Source organism: Brassica napus, chromosome A6 (assembly GCF_020379485.1).
Source record: "Brassica napus cultivar Da-Ae chromosome A6, Da-Ae, whole genome shotgun sequence".
In the NCBI taxonomy this organism is placed as follows: Eukaryota; Viridiplantae; Streptophyta; class Magnoliopsida; order Brassicales; family Brassicaceae; genus Brassica; species Brassica napus.
In genome coordinates, this window is record NC_063439.1 from 27,192,325 (window position 1) to 27,213,077 (window position 20,753).

General features: G+C 31.0%; 4 protein-coding genes across 9 annotated transcripts; 3 read left to right on the plus strand and 1 right to left on the minus strand.

Moving 5' to 3' along the window:
- Positions 1–2,236: 2,236 nt before the first annotated feature.
- On the plus strand, positions 2,237–4,062 carry LOC106402181 (mitochondrial carnitine/acylcarnitine carrier-like protein). Of its 5 annotated transcripts, none has more exons than XM_013842862.3 (4): positions 2,237–2,655; positions 2,738–2,786; positions 2,896–3,289; positions 3,363–4,062. In XM_013842862.3, exons 3-4 carry the CDS (start codon positions 2,898–2,900, stop codon positions 3,871–3,873), a joined length of 903 nt encoding a protein of 300 aa, XP_013698316.2. In that variant the 5' UTR covers positions 2,237–2,655; positions 2,738–2,786; positions 2,896–2,897; the 3' UTR covers positions 3,874–4,062. The 5 variants fall into 5 exon arrangements, with proteins under 5 accessions (XP_013698316.2, XP_013698319.2, XP_013698317.2 ...); XM_013842865.3 differs by having other exon boundaries at positions 2,323–2,660; XM_013842863.3 differs by having other exon boundaries at positions 2,350–2,516.
- A 193-nt stretch (positions 4,063–4,255) lies between these two features.
- Positions 4,256–5,525, plus strand: LOC111198765. The gene is made up of 4 exons (XM_048781396.1): positions 4,256–4,368; positions 4,458–4,616; positions 4,721–4,888; positions 5,237–5,525. Exons 1-4 carry the CDS (start codon positions 4,291–4,293, stop codon positions 5,324–5,326), a joined length of 495 nt encoding a protein of 164 aa, XP_048637353.1. The 5' UTR covers positions 4,256–4,290; the 3' UTR covers positions 5,327–5,525.
- A 573-nt stretch (positions 5,526–6,098) lies between these two features.
- On the minus strand, positions 6,099–6,755 carry LOC125610045. Its single transcript, XM_048781700.1, has one exon. The coding sequence runs from the start codon at positions 6,753–6,755 to the stop codon at positions 6,099–6,101; it is 657 nt and encodes a 218-aa protein (XP_048637657.1).
- Positions 6,756–12,896: 6,141 nt separating this feature from the next.
- LOC106397066 (abscisic acid receptor PYL1-like) lies at positions 12,897–13,845 on the plus strand. Of its 2 annotated transcripts, XM_022688013.2 has the most exons (2): positions 12,897–13,622; positions 13,783–13,845. In XM_022688013.2, the coding sequence occupies exons 1-2, from the start codon at positions 13,037–13,039 to the stop codon at positions 13,785–13,787; spliced, it is 591 nt and encodes a 196-aa protein (XP_022543734.2). In that variant the 5' UTR covers positions 12,897–13,036; the 3' UTR covers positions 13,788–13,845. The 2 variants fall into 2 exon arrangements, with proteins under 2 accessions (XP_022543734.2, XP_013693067.2); XM_013837613.3 differs by having other exon boundaries at positions 12,897–13,845.
- Positions 13,846–20,753: the final 6,908 nt, after the last annotated feature.

Consider the following 20,753-nt stretch of genomic DNA (forward strand, 5'->3'; position numbering starts at 1 on the left):
TATTATTAGTTTTAATCACTTATATTATTAAAAAAGCAAATTCGTTTTTATTTTTTTTAAATAATTTATATATATAATTCATTAAGGGTAGTATAGATATTAATCGCTCTAACTTTTAATGTGAAAGCTCCGTTGCTAAAATTTACTTAGAAAATAATATTATAGATAGTATAAAGAACTTTTCAAAATATTTATAATAAGTGAGATTTTTCAAAAAAAAACTTTATATTAATAAACAATAACTTATCGTGAAAGTGTTTGAATTAGTAATCCATATATTAATAAATAATTATACAATGATTATGTATGCATACGTGGACAAAAAACCTGGTTTTCAGATAAACAAAAATAAATTTCTTATTTTTTTGACCAAACTATTTTAAACCCCATTTACAGAAAAAAAAAGTATTTTAAATCCATTGAAATTTAATTGTTAAGTCTGCTAGTGAATGTTTAACGATTGTCTTTAATTTGGCGGCTCTAAAATAGTTTGGTCAAAGAAAGTATTAGATTTCAAAGGTTCCATATTAAAATTTCAAGATTAAAACAAATTACCTAAATTTGATATTTTATATGTTTCTAAAAATAAATTATCAAATATAAATTATATATGGTTTTGATAATATGTAATATGACTATATATCAAATATTCTGAAGAACAAATCTGTTTCTGATATTATTCAGTAGTCCCATCATAAATTTTTAATGTTTAAAAGTTTAAATAAATTAAATAAAAGAATAGAACCGATCAATTAAGAAAATCAGTTATATCTACAAACATGTAATGATATCAGTAAATTCACAGCTAATTTCGGTAAACTATTTTTATTTTCAACTTTTGATTACGAACCAATAAAATTCTATATTTTCGTTGACTAATGGCTTTGTTAAAAGTTAATTGCTAAATATTTACCAGCGGATTGAATAATTTTTAACAAATCTAAAATAACTTGATCAACGAAAATATGAAATGTATTCATGTTTAACTAAAACTTAATGGTTAAAATAAAATGTTTATGTATTAAATTTTTTTAACTGACATTTTATATTTTGGTTTATTGGTAAAAATGTTGTAACTGTAGTTTTTGTCATGGATTCGATTTACCTTGGTTACCTAACCGTGATATATTAATAGATTAATTGTGTACCCAAAAGCAAGGCCTCGTGGAATTAGTAGGTGGATTTAGAAAGTTTTTGGAACCCCACGGTTACCGGAAAAAAAAAGTTACATTCTTAAGTTGAGAATTATTTCGATGTTTTCACCTTTTATCATCTTAACATTTAACAGTTAGAAATATCGCAATCATGTCATCATAGCTGTATTTTATTGATTATTGCAACTTTAGATTTATTTGTATTTTGAAAAAACAACACACGTGGTGTGACTGCACTCCACAAAAGATAATGCCAGAGAGCTTCTTTTTTTTTTTCTATTTTAGGACCGAAATAACTTGGTCCCCACTATTATTATTATTTTACTTAAAATCATTAGTTAAAAAATAAAACCATAAATATAATTATTTGCGGTTTTGTTTATCCAGTTTTAGTATCTTTTTTTTTAAAATTATTTATATTTCAATAAAATTTACATTTAAAATAAAAATTTATTCATATCATATTATGTTTAATGATTATTTACTTTAAATTTATATTATTTTATCTGTTAATTAAATATGTATATATAAAAGTAACATATATGAGTTGATAAAATATATATAATTGTAAAAATATGATACATAAACTGATATGAAAAATTATATTTCTAATTATATTATTAATTGCTTTTTATTAACACCTAATATATTATTTACTGTCAGTTATTTAAAAAATATTAATTATTACCATATTTCTACAATCTTGTCAGATAATAGATATTTATAGAGAAAAAATATATTTTAGTGTTAATATAAATGTTATTAGTTATCACTATATTTAAAAATATTTGCCAAAATTATAAAATTATATGTGTTATAATTAGATTGATGACACTTTGAAATCTTATCTTTTTTTTTTGAAAAATAAATATGGTAAAAATTCGCAAACTCCCTCAACCCAACCAGTTAGGCCTTAAATTGTTTAAAATAAGATCAAACCTAACTGATATACAATAAAAAAAATTGGAATTTATTGGTCTGGAAAAAAGAACTGGAACCGTAATAAATAAAATCAAACCAAACCAAATAAATCTGGTTTTCGGTTCATATTTCTGGCGGGTGATTGAACTTCTGACCAGCTAATGTGGCGTCTTTATTAGGATTGGACTGACAGATAAAGGAATTAAAGCTCATCTAACACTTTAGCAACCAACTTGGAAAAAAAACAATTTATAATCGAATCCCAATAATGTCTCTGCAAAGCGCCTTCTACCATCCTTTATAGCGTAGAAAACAGTTGGAGTGATTAGAACTTTTATGTCCACTTGAAAGTAGTTAGATTTTATCGGATCCCTTGTTTGTGTCTCTGAATCTATTCGCTTTATTAGGTCCATTTGATATCGATTGCATTCTCTTTATTAGGTAACTCTCTTTTTCAGAAAAAAAAAAAAAAAACCCTGGTAACTGGTAAGAGAGAATATATCTAATAACTCTCGATCTAATTTCACCTCATTGCCTTCTCAATCTTCCAAATTGACTGTAATTGGATTGCATTTGAGTTGTAAGGATTTTACCTTTTTTTAGAATCTGAGTATCGTAAGATTCCAACTTTTTCGGAAAACTAAAATCCTATTTTCTGACAGGAACTGTTAGATGTTCTGTCTACACCAAACTTAGTCAAACTTGTTTCAGGTCAACAACGTGTTAATCTGAAATACTATCATTATTATTATTATTATTTAACAGAAAGATTTGATATTGAATGATTCTGAGAAAACTTGGTTGATCTTTTGTTTATCAGAGATGGCGGATGCGGCTAAAGATTTAGCTTCAGGGACTGTTGGAGGAGCAGCTCAGATAATCGTAGGTCATCCATTTGACACAATCAAGGTCAAACTCCAGAGCCAACCGGCTCCAACACCTGGTCAACCACCACGGTACACCGGTGCCTTCGATGCGGTTAGACAGACCGTTGCTGCTGAAGGACCTAAAGGTTTGTACAAAGGTATGGGAGCTCCGCTTGCAACCGTTGCTGCCTTAAATGCGGTTTTGTTCACCGTGAGAGGTCAAATGGAAGGGCTGCTTAGGTCCGATCTTGGAGTTCCATTGACCATTAGTCAACAGTTTGTGTGCGGCTCAGGCGCTGGTTTTGCTGTCTCGTTCCTTGCTTGTCCTACAGAGCTGGTCAAATGCAGGTCAGGTTCTTTTGCAAATCATCCTGGTTTAGATGTTTCTTTGTGTGTGTGTTCATTATTGTTTCGCTATCAGGTTGCAAGCACAAGGTGCACTAGCCTGCGCCTCTACCACAAGCTCAGTCGTTGCAGCCGTGAAATACGGTGGACCAATGGACGTAGCCCGTCATGTGCTACGATCAGAAGGCGGAGCACGAGGGCTATTCAAAGGTTTGTTCCCTACGTTTGCCCGAGAAATCCCCGGAAACGCAACAATGTTTGCCACCTACGAAGCTTTCAAGCGGTTCTTAGCCGGTGGTTCTGACACTTCAAGCTTAGGACAAGGATCATTGATCATGGCTGGTGGAGTTGCTGGTGCGTCCTTTTGGGGAATTGTTTACCCGGCCGATGTTGTGAAGAGTGTTCTTCAAGTAGATGATTATAAGAACCCTAAGTACAGGGGTTCAATGGATGCTTTTAGGAAAATTTTGAAAGCTGAAGGAGTTAAAGGTTTGTATAAAGGGTTTGGTCCGGCCATGGGTAGGAGTGTTTTTGCTAATGCTGCTTGCTTCTTGGCATATGAGAAGACAAGGTCAAGCTTGGGGTAAATCAGTTTGGTTTGGTTTGATTTGTTGAATGTTCCAATTTATTAATCTTCTAAATTTTCAGCAATTTTTTTGGATGATTCTTCTAACTTTTCGGCAAAAATACTGTGTATTTCTTTACACAATTGTATGTAACACTATATACTTACATGATTTTATATCATTCAGCTTAGAAATTTTTATTTCTGAAAAGAATTTGTTTTCCATCTATGGTCTGGCTAAAAGTAGATGCAGGCTCATTGTTTATATGTTGTGGAGGCTAACTAACTAGCGTATGACTAGTACTTGCATAGTTGAGTTTCAGCAAGAAAAAAGGAGGGAACTTATAACCGCTTTATCCTTAACAATCTCTTATTTACATTGCATTTCCACTATAAAAACAAAAATGAATATCTTTTTTGAGAAAAACTTACAAAGTCTATGGAGACGATGGAGCAACAAAGACATTCACTCTCTTCAGTGCCTATGCTCTCTAGGCTTGATCACTTAGATTTCGTTGTAAAATTTTCTTTCCCATCAACAATGATAAAAAGTGTTTTTTTCTGTTGTATTGATTCTAGCTGTGTTTTTCATATTGATTAATGTAGACAAATAATCTAGAAAGGCAACAAAACCTTCCTAAATGGAAAGGCGAAAGCTCATCTATTACACGCGGATTAATTGGTAGCGGCATGATGGTTAGAGAAGCTTATTTTAAAGGATCGTTACTTGACAGAATCGCTACTCTAGACACCAGGCTTCTCCAGGTATGATTTCACTATAAGTTTTAAACAATGGTTATGTTCAAATGAGTAATGTTTTAATGGTTTCTGTATATTGTCTTTAATGGTTTTTGTATGATATGTAAAAGATTTGTTTGGAGTTGGAATCTAGTAATGCATCTTCTAATTCAATTGGGGAGTCTGGTGAAACATCAAGCCAGAGGATTAAGAGAGATTTGACAAAGACAGTACTACCCATTTTTAATAGCTACATTAATCCTTTTCATACTCCCTTGCAACATCCACAAGACCCTAGGGTACATATCTTTTGTTTATTTATATTTATATATATAAGACGGTTGAATTTTTCATTAACATATTTACAAAAAGCAATCATATATACATAGCAACGGATCGTCATTGACTGCAACATATGATATTTCATGTCGTCACTCTAATAAAATTTTCGAACAGATTGTTTAAATCTTTATAAGAATTTAGCATATTGGATATGTCACTTTTCTGTTTATATAGACTAGCCATGAATTGTTTACATTGTATATATTCCTCATAATTGTTACGTCTTTTCTCTATTGTGGATTGATATCAATTAAAATCTCCGTTTATTTGCTAACTGTGACTAAAAATGTTATTATAATATGTAGGAAATTGAAACGAAGATTAAAGAAGAGACAGAGATGGAGATAAATATTGAGAAACCATTATTGGAGAATAAGAAGAAGAACATATGGTGACTATGGTTTATGAATCCGGTTTTACCGTGAATCTCCTATCGACGCATTTGAGCATTGTCTCTTTTTTGCTGTCAATCTCTTCGGAGAATCTATCTACTTTAACTTCCTGTGGTTTTAAGTTTTATTGTTGTAATCAAAGAGGATGGATAATTCCCTCTATCTACTGTATGTTTGAAGTTTAAGTTAATGAAATGAAAGGTTGCACAAAAAAAAAAAAAAAAAAAAAGAAAAACTTTGCTAATGAAACTTGCGAGCCAAAGAAGAAGACAAAATCTCCTAAGAAATTGTCTCGATGTAACTTATTGGGATGCTAATTTATTTTATTGGGACGGCATTATTTCATATTTCATTTGAACCTAAGTTCTTCTCAGCAAGTCTTTGATATTTTATCCACCAAAATTAGGACTAATCATTTTTGCTTGATATAATAATCAAATATGATATGACAAAATCTTTTTACCAAATATGATTCTATAAAAGAAATCTAGTGTGTGGCTTTCTATAGTGCAGTTTTTACTACTAATTTGACAGTAGGAATTACAATTCTATTTTATATATACTGATAAGACTAAGTATATATATATATATATATATATGTTCTCTGTTTATAATAACTCCAACAATATAAACCACTATTGTACTATAAAATGACTAGAGAACTGTTTATTTTTTTTTTGATGAAATTTCAAATTTATTGATCTATCAAAAAATGTTATTTACATATGTGAGCTACTCTAATCAGACTTTCAAAGATTAAATGAATATCCTCCTTTTAGGAAGTGAGTAGGAACCATCTCTGAAGTAATCCTCCATACTTGTGAGCATACTTGTATTTAAGTGAAATAATTCTGTTTCGCACTGCCTTATCTATGATCCGGCGCAAGTGATCAGTGGGGACTCTAGTCTGCTGGTGTCGTCGCGCATTCCTCTCCCGCCAGACATGGTAGATTGTGGTTTGCAGCAGAAGTTTGGCCAAGATAGTGTCCATTTCCAACGGCCGCATTCTCTGTATATGTTGTACTGTCCATTGCCAGTCGGGGTTTATGCCTCTACCAACAAGTCTCCGAGCCAAGCTTTCCCACACTGTATAGGTATAAGGACAAGCAAAAAAGATATGGTCTCTCGTTTCATCCCTTTCTCCACAGAGCTCACAGCCTTGTACCATCCCCCATTGCCTCATACGATCACCTGTAGACAATTTATTCTTCATAGCCAACCAAGTAATGAAAGCAAATCGTGGAACTCCTTGCGTGAACCAAACAACTCGACTCCACTCTACTACAGCCCGCTTAGACCTTATTTGTTCCCACGTGCTCTTAGTGGAGAAATGGTCTTGATAGTCATCAATCCCATGCTTCCACAAGACAGTGTCCCTACCCTTGTCAGGTCTCGGCGTTTCCCTCTCCAATATGGCAGCACATAGACCCATAAACCGGCGACTTCGTCGTCCTCTGATGCTCCATCCCGCCGGTGTTACTGCTTCACTGACCTTTGCGTGCCGCCTAATACCAAGATAAGTGGTTCCTGTTGGACCAGTGACATTAATCAACCTCCCTTGCCCCAACCAATTATCAAACCAGAAGTGACTGCTGTTACCATCTTTTATATCAACTCTGAAGAATTCGTAAGCCACATCTCGGAGCTTAAGCAATTTTCTCCAAATCCAGGAGAACTGTTTATTATATTACCTTTTAGGATGTACTATAAAGTCACTCCCCCAAAATATACAAATGTGTGGCTGTCGTTATATGTATAACTGTATATTCCACTACTTTTTATTATATTTTATTTTTACATGCATATTCCATTATAACTTGGTCAGTGGATTCTTCTTTAAAAAACGAAAATATATTTGAGCTTTCTTTCACGCCAAATTCTAGAATAAAAGAATTCGCAATGATCGGAATCAATATTGTTCGACCAAATGGACTTTTTGATGATGCTTGCACTCTTTATAATGCTAAAATAATATATATATATATATAGCAATATATTCATAAATATATGAATTATTTTCTAACTTTAACTTTAGGAAAAAATAATCAAATAATTTAATCACTAGCTTAAGATCCGTGCAATTGCGCGAGATGAATGTTATATATAAAACTAATTTTTATCAATTATTATTTATTTGTATTTATTTACGTATTATATATATAATTAAATTAGAGTAAAAACATAAATCAAAATAATACATCTAGTTTATTTACAATATTTTTTTGGTAAATAAATCAAAAAATCATTTTATTTATTTTATATGGTATATAATTAAATTTCAATGACATAGACATAGATATATAGTATATTTTAATATATATATAATAAACACAAAAATTTTAATGTGTGATTTTTAATGTAAATTTCAAAATTAAAATATTAAAGTTTTAATACTTTTTCAATAGAAATTTAAAAATTATCATATCTAAGTATTTTTCTATGTTATATAGTTTAATTTAAAACTATATTAATATATAATATGAATGTCTAGTAAATGAGTCTTCATAATCATACGATTTATGATCATTTATATATTCTTATTACCAAAAAAAATGTTAAACCATTAATCACAAAATTTTAGTGTGAGAAATTTAACATTTTTAGTAATTTATAGTCATTTTAAAAATTCAAAATATAACATATAAGAAAATGTTTATTTTTTTATTATATGATTAATGTGGTTGTTTAATATCTTTTAATAATATAAAATTAAACAAAAAAGAGCTAAGACACAAAAATTATGATCAAAAATTTATTATTCATAATCATTGATTGTCATATATACGTTAATCATATTAGTCAATTATGTTGCTTTTATTTAAAGAAAGTACGAGAATATTCTTTTGTATGCGATTTATGAATATAATGGTTAGTTTAATAAAAAATATAATATAAGTTAAGATGCATCAACTTATTTCTCTAAAAAAATTGAATTTCATTCTCATGGTGAGACACGTGGCTACAAAACAATGTTGTAATGTTTCTCAATCAATATACAAGGGATATGACAATTTGAGTAAGCTCCATTTCGTTGTTTTATGTATTATATGTTTTTAATATTATGAAATAATAATTCTATATTGAATAATAATAGTCAGTAACTATTATATATATAATTAAATTGGTGCGAACATATAAATCAATTTTATTAATCCAAACAATATTTTTTCGTATTTGATAGGATATATAATTAATTTTAAATGATATTAACATACATAGTATATTTTTAATATTAATGTCTATTAAATGATGCTTTCTACTCATATGATTTTTTGATCATTTGTATCTTTTATAACAAAAAAATTTAAATTACTCATAACAAAAATTTCATGGTGGAATTAATAGTTTTAGAAATGTATAATTTTTTAAAAAAATTAAGTTATCAATATTTGTTCAAAGCTTTTATCAAAAAAATTGTTCAAAGTAAAATTTGAAACTAAAATATTTATTTATTTTATATCGTATATAGTTTAATTTAAAACGATATATATATATCTTTTAATCTTAATAATTAATTAAATTAAAATTCTTACTTATATAATTTTGTACTCATTTGTATTTTGTCATAATAAAAATTTTAAACCATGGAACACAAAACTTGAATGTGAGACTTTTAACAATTTTTGTTATTTATAGCCGTTTTTAAAATTTCAAAATATAATATATACAGAAAAATCTAATTTTTTTTATATGATTAATGTGGTTGTTTAGTTTATTTTTATAATTTAATTAAACAAACATGATAGAAGATATATTAATTTTTATCAAAGTTTTATTATTCAAAATCATTAATTATCATATATACATTAGCTACATTAGATAATTTCGTAACTTTTATTTAAGAAAATAATAAATAACATTAATAATGAATTTAAGGTTAATTTAATAAAAAAATATTATATAATTAGATGAAACAAACTATTTCTCTATGATTCTAAGAATCATCTTATTGATGACACGTGTTTACAAAAAAAATGTAATGTTTCTTAATTAATATATAGAAGATATTATCTTTTTCATAAATAAACAAAATATTTTTAGCGTAATACAATTTACAGACTGCCACTCTACAGAACCCGTACATGGGATTTTCATTGATAACTCAGGGATATCCAATCCAAAAATCTGACTAATCTTTTAGGAGCAGGTTCAATATAGAGTTTTTATTGGGGTCATTTTCTAATTTTGCATTCTATGTTCGGACTCGCCTATTTTCATTGATAACTCGGGATATTCATCATGGTTGTTTCAGATTCAGCGAAGTGTATATACACATTTCAACCTTGCTGAATCTTTTTTTTTTGTCATGAAATAAAATTTATTGTCTCATCCGATGAGTACTCTAGAACTGAAGTTTTCAATTCTATTTTTTTCAACCAAGGAATTTTAATGGAATGTCAACCAACTCTTCTCTCCTCAACAATCCAAGCATTTTTAGAGACGGTTTCTAACTGTTCTTGCAATCTATTGATTGGGTATTTCAACGTCGATTCCAAATCTAACTTTATTGTGTTTTTTTTAAAGCGGACTTTAGAACAATAAGTGAGGTTTTTCTATGGATTTCTTTTTTTTAGCCACCTCTATTTTTATCATGTTTAGCTATTTTGTTTACCGTTTTACCGATTGTAACCGTTTTATTCCATTGGAATTTTAGTTTAGTACAAGTACTAGGATAAGACTCGCGCCTTGCGCGGGATTAAGTTATTATTTTTATTATATTTTGGAGAATGAAACAATAGTTTGGCTTCATTTAGATTACGGGTGTTCAATCCGAATATCGGGTTGGTTTCGGTTCGGTTCAGTTTTTTTCGGTATTTGGTTAGTAAAATATAACTACTATTCTAAATCCATATTTACTTTGACTTTAGTTTTTCACATACAATCTTATTGCTTTAAATCATTAGTATATATATATATATATTATTTAGTTTGAATATTTATTAAATAAAAATTCATATGCGTTATATTTTATGATCATTTGTAACTTATTATAACAAAAAAATAATCTATTGATCACAAAATTTTCAAAGTGGGAATATTCAAATTTCTAATAATATATAGACGTTTTGAAAAATTCAAATATAACATATAAGAAAAAATATAAATGTTTTTATTATATATTTAATGTGATTTTTTAATATCTTTCAATAATATAAAATTAAAAAAAAGAACTAAGATACCAAAATTGTTATCAAATATTTATTATTCATAATAATTAATTTTCATATATACGTTAATCATATTAGGTAATTTCGTAGCTTCTAATTAAGGAAAGTGCAAAAAAGTTCTGGTAGATTATTTATCAATTCGATAGTTAGTTTAATAAAAAATATAATGTAAGTCAAGATAGACCAACCTATTTTTCTAAGAATAGTATATTTTATATAGTCATTTATTAAATGAGAATTTATAATCATACAGTTCTATGATCATTCATATCATTTTATAACTCAATATTTAAATTATCGATAACAAAATTTTCAATGTGAAATCTTTAATAAGTTTATAATTTATAAATGTTTTTGAAAATTCATTGAAAGTTTTAATATTAAAATATTTATGTAATCTTATGGTATATAGTATAATCTATATATATATATATATATATGTTTTATTATTAATTGATATTTTTTACTCATATGGTTTTAAAATAATGTGTATCTTCTTATAATATTAAATAAAAGTTCATATTAATACAATTTTATGATCATTTGTAACTTATTATGACAAAAAAAATAATCTATTGATCACAAAATTTTCAGAGTGGGGATCTTCAAATTTCTAATAATTTATAGACGTTTTGAAAAATTCAAAATATAACATATAAGAAAAATTATAAATGTTTTTATTATATATTTAATGTGATTTTTAAATATATTTTAATAATATAAAATTAAAAAAAGAACTAAGATACAAAAATTGTTATCAAATATTTATTATTCATTATAATTAATTTTCACATATACGTTAATCATATTAGGTAATTTCGTAGCTTTTATTTAAGGAAAGTGCAAAACATTTTTTGGTACGTTATTTATCAATTTGATAGTTAGTTTAATAAAAAGTGTAATATAAGTTAAGATGGACCAACCTATTTTTCTAGGAATAGTATATTTTGTTTAGTTATTTATTAAATAAGAATTTATAATCATACGGTTCTATGATCGTTCATATCGTTTTATAACAAAATATTTAAATCATCGATAACAAAATTTTCAATCTGAAATCTTTAATAAGTTTATAATTTATAAATGTTCTTGAAAATTTATTGAAAGTTTTAATATTAAAATATTTATGTAATCTTATGGTATATAGTGTTTAATATATATATATATATATATTTATTTATTTTATTATTAAATGATATTTTTTACTCATATGGTTTTAAAATCATGTGTATCTTCTATAATAAAAATGTTAAACCATTGATCATTAATTTTTAACATAATAATTTTAATAGTTTTAGTCATTTATAGTCGTTTTTAAAAATTTAAAATATAACATATACGAAAAAATCTAAATTTTATTTTTATAGCTAATTTGATTGTTTAATTTATTTTAATAATATAAAATTAAACAAAAAATGATGAAAGAGATATACATTGTTATCAAATCTTTATTATTAAACTCATTAATTGTCATATATATATTAGTCATTTATGGTAATTCCGTAGGTTTTATTTAAGGAAAGAAAATATCATATCATATCATTATATCATATAGTTTGACCAACTTATATATATCTAACAACATATAAAAATCGAATGTGGACCTACTTATTTTTCAATTGAATGTAATTGACTACCTAATTGAGTGCCACCTATGCATTGAGGCCTCTTTTAATTAATACAAAATTGAGGTTACATTTTTTCAAATGTTCCTCAATTAATATATAAGGGATTTGGCGTTAAAGAAAAAGATACGATCCCATATGTAATGTATAATATGGTGTTAGATAAGTCAACTCGCAAATCGCAATAAATCAAGAGAAATCGATGTCAAAATTTTCTAACCTACTTCGAATATCCGTACAAATTTTAAAATGTTGATGATATATTCATTTCCCCCTTCAGGAATAAAATAAAAGATAGATTTAGAAAATAAATGACAAAGTAAACGATATGGAATCGGCGATAAACACAAAAAAACTATGTAGAATGAAACAAAATAACTATAACAAAATATACTATTGATATATTATTAAACAAAAAACAATAACAAATTAAAGAGTTTGATAATAATCATCAAAATCATATATAATTAAGTGTATGTGTACGTATATTTTATATTACCATAGACATTCAAATTAAGTCTTTTACTTTATAAATTAGGCTGATAGCTTCACGAATCACGAACAAAGACGAATAATATTTTAAAAATATGAGCATATAATGAAACTTTCAACGCCCCTAAATTATTATTTTTTTATGCTGATGCAAACTTTCATGAATACAAACAAATGGTGCTAAGTAGCCTAAATTATTTGTTGGTTAATTTCATGGTCTAATAAAATCAAATAAAAGTACAAAAGATTCAGTGGCTAATGACATTTATGTGGTAACCAATAATTAAAAATAAAACCAACAATCTTAAATTTACGTATGTACCCTTTATTTTTCAACGATTTATAGTTTTACACTTTCTCCCTCTCTCAAATTTCATCATCTCTTCGATTCCGACCCCAAATTGGAAGCAAGTTTAAATTCGACACCAATGGCAGATTCAGAGCCAATCAGAGAAGAGGAACAAGAGACTCTCCATCACCAAATGATTCCTTCCGAGCTGACTCACGACGAGTTCGCCGAGCTAACCGACTCAATCACCGAGTTCCACACCTACCAACTCGGTCCCGGTCGCTGCTCCTCCCTCCTCGCCCAACGCATCCAGTCCCCTCCGGAGACCGTCTGGTCCGTCGTGAGACGCTTCGACCGTCCCCAGGTTTACAAACACTTCATCAAAAGATGCTCCGTCGAAGAAGGCTTCGAGATGCGAGTGGGGTGCACGCGCTACGTGGACGTGATCAGCGGCCTTCCGGCGAACACGTCGAGGGAGAGGCTCGATCTCCTCGACGACGAGCGGAGAGTGACGGGGTTTAGCATCACCGGAGGCGAGCACAGGCTGAGGAATTACAAGTCGGTGACGACGGTTCATGGCTTCGAGAGAGATGGACGGATCTGGACCGTTGTTCTTGAATCCTACGTCGTGGATGTGCCGGAGGGGAACACGGAGGAGGATACGCGTTTGTTTGCCGATACTGTGATTAAACTGAATCTTCAGAAGCTCGCGTCGATCACTGAAGGTATGAGTCGGAATTCCCGCGACGGAGGAAACCCTCCGGTGATGTGAACACGAAAACAAATTGGGGAATTTCATCTTTTTTTTTGTTTAATAAAATTTTCCATTGTAACATTTTTTTTACTGGATTGTAATTTGCCTTTTGTCGTTATTGTTGTCTCCTGGATAATTGGAAACTGGAATGTTCGGTAAGTGAAATCAACGTTAGAGTAGCTGTTTACTTTTTACTTTAAGCCGTCTGAGAAAGAAAAAACTTGATCTGGCTCTTAATCTCGTATCTTGTAATATTTGTCCATAGTGCAACTAGCTAGTGTGTGTGACAATTTTTCATTAGCAAATAGAAGCGGAAACACGTTTTAAATTAAACTTTGTAAGTTGTGAAATGAAAAAATCATTGGCGATTCTTCAATCTAATTTTCAATTTTTTTCTGTTGTTGTTTGACAGCAAATATTCCACTGATTAAATAATTGTCGTGAACAAACTCACTCCATGAATATAGTGTGAAATTGAGTGGAATTAGAAAAGAATTTACTACAAAACAAAATTGGGAATGGGAATTAGAATGGTATCTTAAGTGGGGTTTTAGTGGCAAGCTACATTAATTTCCAAATTTAATATTTTTGATTATTATTTTTTGTCAAACTCCATAGTCTTAATTCTTAAAGGCATCTCTACTCCTAAACTATTTTCCACTCTAAAAGATGAGTTGGGCATTTAGTGGGAGAGATTGATTGACAATCAGGCCCATTAATAAGGTAACTGATTTTACAAAAGTTGGACTCGGATTATGAGATTATCTCTCATTTTTTAACTAAAGGGAGTAACATTTTATTAGTGGAAAGGCATATGTAGTAAGTAAATCGAAGATGTGTTAAAACAAAAAGGGTGAGTAAATCGAAGCGTACGGTGAGAATCTGAGGATGCTTCTCGTATTATTCCAATAGGAAAGAAAGGAACAAATCTAGTGGGTACTGCAAGTTGCCTGCCAACTTGGTTAATAAAAGAAAGTCAGAAAGTGAAATATAAATTTTATTGATAAAAAGTGTAAATCAAAGGGCCCAGACTTTAATGATATGATGTCTGTGAAGTGTGAACCAGTTAGACCATCTCCAATGTATTTCTCTATTTTTTCCTCTATAATAGAAGAACTCTATAATAGAGGTGAGTTTCTCTCCAATGTATTCCTCTATTTTTTCCTCTAAAAAGGAATATTCTTGGAAGATTCTTTTTTTAATTTTACATTTTACACCTCTAACTTGTAAATGTTGAAAATTAACCCATTCATTATATTTTTTGAAATTTTTTCATAAAATTGCAATATTATTTAAATTAAACATTTTATTAAAAAAGACATTAGACAAAAAAATAAAACAAAGTACCATTATCTAACAATCATTATTACTAAATGTTTCTCATAAATGATCAATTAATGCATTCCGAAGTGAGAAATAAGCTTCTTTATCTTTGATTTTTCTGAATCGACTTAGAAACTCTTGGAATCAGTTATCTTCATTATATGGTATTTGGACTTCCGGAGGTGGAGCTTCTCTTTCAATTCCAATCGGTGCATCGAGATCACGCTCGTCCTCAATAATCATATTATGTAAAATTATACACGTAGTCATTATATTATGTAGTACTTTTTTTTCCAAAAACGTACATGCCTTTCACAATCGCAAAACGTGATTGTAAAACTCCGAATGCATGTTCTACATCTTTTCTACATGCTTCTTGTTGTGCTGCAAAATATTTTTTATTTGGAGTATTAAGTTGTTTTAATATGTTGTATTCATTAATATTTAAATAAAAAGTCTTTGACTTTTAAATAAAATAATAACTTTTTTATTTTATTTTAATTATAATTGACTTTTAAATAAATAATAGTATTTTTATTTTAATTATAACTATAGTTATAAAAATTAATAATTAGTATGTAAACAAAAAGGTGTGATTTTATATTGTAAGAATTGTATTTCTTCATACACAAGTATTTTAGTTACAATCATAAAAAGTTTAAGGACTACTTTGTAAATAAAAAAGTTTGCCTCTATTATAGAGGAATGCTATTTTTTCCTCTAAATATAGAGGAAAAAATAGCAATCTCTATTTTAGGGGAAGAAATAGGGGTGGGTTGGAGCTGATTTTACTCTATTATAGCATTTAGAGGCAAATATAGGGAAGGGTTGGAGATGCTCTTAGATGATAGGATTTTCTAGCACCACGACTTTAATGATTAACATCAACCTTCTTTTGTTTAACTATGAGTAGGATTGGGGTACCTAAAGTTTGAAAAATCTATCATCCAATTTTTGTTTACTGTTTTTTTCTTTTCTAAATCCATTTTGTAAACTTTTATGGTAGTTGTTGTACTATTTTGGCAATCTTTCTAACCCAACAAAGCGATATTATGGTTTAGCTTCTCAAAACCAAGAGAAGTGTGTAACCACGCGGTGGAAGGGAAGCTCGATACGGTGACCCCGAAGTTTGTTCCTCCTTTGCCATGCGAATATGAACTATTGCTTTCGGTCTATATGAATGTCTAGAGAATAGTTTATATGTGAGATGTACCTCCACACAAGAGTTAGATTTGTTTCTTTAATAGATCCGGATTTAACCTTCTTCAATTACAAAAAAAACTAAGAATATGCATAAATGGTATTCTTAGCATTATTGTAGTAGAGTAAAACAAATTTATACACAGTTACTCTAGTTTTCACCAATGGTAAAATATGTTTTAGCTTATTTATTCTTAAAAAAAAACAAAAATAGAAAAATAGGTTACTCTACATCAAATAAAAAAAGTTTCTCTCTCAATTTTGTTTTTTTTTCTTTCCTTCCAAATTCACTTTTTTCACCACTTTACTCTATTGAATACAAATCATAATCTAACTTTCGGAATAATAAAATTTAAAATATTTGTAAGAATTTGTACCACTAAATAGATGGCAGTTGTGTGAAGATTTTTGAACATTTATTTTCCGAAACCTTTTAATTTTTATTCACTCTTTTATGTTTTTGTTTTTATCATTATTTTGGGTGAAATAATATCTCTCGAGACTCTTCTAAGTATTTGGTATATAGAAATGGTGCAGAACATATTTGATGGAGATAAAATAGTAAACATATTAATAAAAACTGATAGTATTTGTCCACTCCATATTTGTTTTGGTTACATCATTTGATTCAATTTCTATTCAGAGCTTTATTATTCAATGAGAATATGCATAGAAAGAGGTGAATTGGTGAGGTAGGCAATATAGTATAAATTTTCACGAAAACATGAATATAGCCTTTAAAAAAAACATGAATTTATCTTGTCCATACTTCTCTATTCTAGGCCTTAATACATACATGTAACAAAAATTTTAACGTAAGTCTATAGTAATTTATCTAGTTTTTTTTTGTTGGTATCGTTATTATAATTATCATTTGAGTTTATACTTTGATATTATATATATTGCTAGCTTATAAAATTTGATAGCCTTGTCGTTTGTCGTCAAGTTTCGTAGACGTCTTGTATAGCTGATCAACTATATTATTTCGTAAGTTGCAAACATAATAGACAATGGTCAAGAATATATTAGTAAGGTATCCCCTATATATATTATAAGATAAACAACATATAAATGTTGATTTTCAAGCATTAAATCCAAACTCAACACTCCAATTATCCAATACATAAATCGAAATGAGCAATTGTCTTCCTAATACATGTTACATTGTGTTTACAAGACTATATTTATACACACTACTATTAAGCTATTGATTTTTCCATAATGGACTGAGCAAAGGGAAGAAAAAGCCTGGTGATGGCGGAGGTAGAGACTCGTTACCGCCTAAAAACCGCGGTGAAAACGCGAAATTGGGTGATAATAATGGAAACGGCGATCTTGGCGTCGGAGACAAAACAAACTGCGAAACTGGATACTGGAATAACATTGGATTAGGACCGGTTTGTTGTGAAGGATGTTGAGATAAGCTTGAAATAACTTGAGATACAAGTTACCTAATTCTATTGAGTTATAGATTAGGAAAATATCTATTTATGATTCCTAATGAGTTTAGGAAAGTTTGAGTTATATATAAGGAGATGCAAAGTGTTGCATAACTTATGAGTTGTTAGAATTTGAGAGCTTAAGTTTTGAGAGAGTTTCTTAAGCATTGAGATTAATAAAGAGTTTGAGTTTGAGATAATACTTTGTGTTCTTGAGCCTGTGATTCTATATTTGGTATCAGAGCCAGATGACAGACATCAAAGAAGAATCCGAGACGAGTAACAAGAAGAATGGGTCGTCCTCTATCAAATTCCCAATGCTTACCTCTACAAATTATACGGTTTGGGCAATGCGGATGAAGATTGCCCTAAAGGTGAATAAGGTATGGGAATCTATTGATCCCGGCAATAAGGATGAGGAGAAAAACGATGTAGCCATTGCACTCTTATTTCAATCCATCCCCGAGGCATTGACATTGCAAGTCGGAGATCTTGACACAGCAAAAGCAGTTTGGGATGCGATCAAAGCAAGACATGTCGGAGCTGAAAGAGTAAGAGAGGCAAGATTGCAAACGTTAATGGCTGAATTTGATAGGTTAAAGATGAAGGATGAAGATACAATAGATACCTTTGTCGGAAAGTTATCAGAGATTTCATCTAAATCCGCATCTCTCGGTGAGATAATTGAGGAATCAAAGCTAGTAAAGAAGTTCTTAAAGAGCTTGCCCCGGAGAAAATACATTCACATTGTAGCTTCACTGGAACAAGTTCTTAACCTAAATACTACAAGCTTCGAAGACATCATTGGTAGGTTGAAAGCATATGAGGAGAGGATTTGCGATGAAGAAGATGAGCAACACAATGACCAAAGCAAATTAATGTATGCAAATATGGAGAATCAACAAGAAGGCTACGGTGGCAGAGGCAGAGGCCGTGAGGGCAACTATGGAGGTCGTTTCCGTGGACGGGGAGGCCGTTCTAACTGGAGAGGGAGAGGACGTGGCCGTTTTGGATCTTACCAATACGGTGCATATAATCAAGAACGAGATGCTTCCCACATCACCTGTTACCGATGTGATAAAGTTGGCCACTTTGTAGCTGATTGTCCAGATAGACTACTTAAACTTCAGGAGACTGTTGAAAAGAAAGATGATGATACTCAAGAAGCTGATGAATTGATGATGCATGAGGTGGTTTACTTGAATGAGCAAAGGGTAAAACCGAGTGAATTTGAGGCAGATTCCGACACCAAGAACGTCTGGTACCTTGATAACGGCGCGAGTAACCACATGAGTGGTAACAGATTGCTCTTCGACACCGTGGATGAGACAATCACTGGGAAGGTTCGGTTCGGAGATGATTCAAGAATAGATATACGAGGAAAGGGTTCAGTGCGCTTCATATTCAAAGGAGGGGAGAAGAAAATCTTAAGCAATGTGTATTACATACCAGGCCTAAAGAGTAACATTGTCAGTCTTGGACAAGCCACAGAAAGTGGCTGTGAAGTAAGGATGAAGGGCGATCAGCTGTTACTGTTTGATCGCAGCGGAAAACTGATGGTCAAGACAACTAGATCAAGGAACCGGCTGTATAAAGTCACTCTTCAGGCCGAAAACATTCAATGTTTAAGCCTAAAAGCAACGACTGAGTCATCAAGATGGCATGCGAGGCTTGGTCACGTCAATCACGAGACAATGAAGACGATGATTAATAAGAGACTAGTCGAGGGCTTACCGGACATCACAGTGAACAAAGAGACGTGTGTGTCATGTCTACGTGGGAAACAAACAAGACAACCATTCCCAAAGGAAACCTCGTATCGAGCCGTGAAACCTCTCGAGCTCATACACGGTGATTTATGTGGACCGATAACCCCACCCACACCGGCTCATAAACGATACGTATTGGTGCTAATAGACGATTACTCGAGATACATGTGGACAGTGTTATTGAATGAAAAGAGTGAGGCATTGGAGAAATTTAAAAAATTCAAGACACTTGCTGAGCAAGAAACAAAGACTGCGATACAAACATTACGAACAGACCGTGGAGGAGAGTTCACATCTCGAGATTTTCAGAACTACTGCGACACACACGGAATTAGGAGACACTTAACAGCACCATACTCTCCTCAACAGAACGGAGTGGTAGAGCGACGCAACCGAACACTTATGGAGATGACCAGGAGCATTCTAAAGCATAGGAACGTACCTAATTTAATGTGGGGAGAAGCGGTACGACACTCTACCTATCTGATCAATAGACTTGCCACAAGATCGTTACTTGGCAAGACTCCATACGAGATGCTACGAGAGAAGAAGCCAAACCTATCGCACCTTAGGATTTTTGGGTGCATTAGCTATGTTCGAACTGAAGTGGCCGGGAGGAGGAAGTTGGATGATAGGTCGAGAGTATTGATACATATGGGTACAGAACCCGGCTCTAAGGCCTACCGTTTGTACGACCCTATAAAAGGGAAGATCGTAGTGAGCCGTGATGTCACGTTTGATGAGAGCCAGGGGTGGAACTGGAGTAAAACAGAAGAGAGGGAAGATGAGAACTCCGAAACATTTAAGGTTGACTTGCGTATTACGGGTGATGAAGAAAAGGCTAAGCAGCATGATGTGGGTACTATAGCTATAAGCGATGGAGATACAGATGATGAGTACGAAGGTTCTAATGGGGAAGAGAGTGAGGATCAAACAGAGTTGAGGAGATCAACAAGAAACAGAGCAAAGCCTACCTACCTAGACGACTATATCCTACTCGTGGAGTATGAGCATGAGCGTCTCTTGATGGCTGTTAATGACGAACCATGGACGTTTGATGAAGCTAAGGAACTGAAGGTGTGGATCGACGCGTGCAAAGAAGAGCTTTTATCTATCGAGAAGAACAATACATGGGTATTGGTTGATCTTCCTACGGGAGTAAAGCCTATAGGCTTAAAGTGGATTTTCAAGATTAAACGAAACGCGGATGGTAGCATAAACAAGTATAAGTCACGGTTGGTAGCAAAGGGCTACGTTCAGAGACATGGTATTGACTACGACGAAGTATTCGCGCCTGTGGCTCGTATGGAGACAATCCGACTAGTCATAGCCATTGCAGCATCTTTGGGTTGGGAAATACATCATCTAGAT

What these genes read in the sequence shown, in the direction of transcription:
- LOC125610045 (XM_048781700.1), bottom strand. Translation starts at nt 6,755, where the DNA reads ATGGGTCTATGTGCTGCCATATTGGAGAGGGAAACGCCGAGACCTGAC.
- LOC111198765 (XM_048781396.1), top strand. Translation starts at nt 4,291, where the DNA reads ATGGAGACGATGGAGCAACAAAGACATTCACTCTCTTCAGTGCCTATG. An exon ending in TTGATCACTTAGATTTCGTT is followed by an intron (nt 4,369 to 4,457) that starts GTAAAATTTTCT and finishes TGATTAATGTAG; the next exon opens with ACAAATAATCTAGAAAGGCA. An exon ending in TAGACACCAGGCTTCTCCAG is followed by an intron (nt 4,617 to 4,720) that starts GTATGATTTCAC and finishes GATATGTAAAAG; the next exon opens with ATTTGTTTGGAGTTGGAATC.
- LOC106402181 (XM_013842862.3), top strand. Translation starts at nt 2,898, where the DNA reads ATGGCGGATGCGGCTAAAGATTTAGCTTCAGGGACTGTTGGAGGAGCA. An exon ending in ACAGAGCTGGTCAAATGCAG is followed by an intron (nt 3,290 to 3,362) that starts GTCAGGTTCTTT and finishes TTTCGCTATCAG; the next exon opens with GTTGCAAGCACAAGGTGCAC.
- LOC106397066 (XM_013837613.3), top strand. Translation starts at nt 13,037, where the DNA reads ATGGCAGATTCAGAGCCAATCAGAGAAGAGGAACAAGAGACTCTCCAT.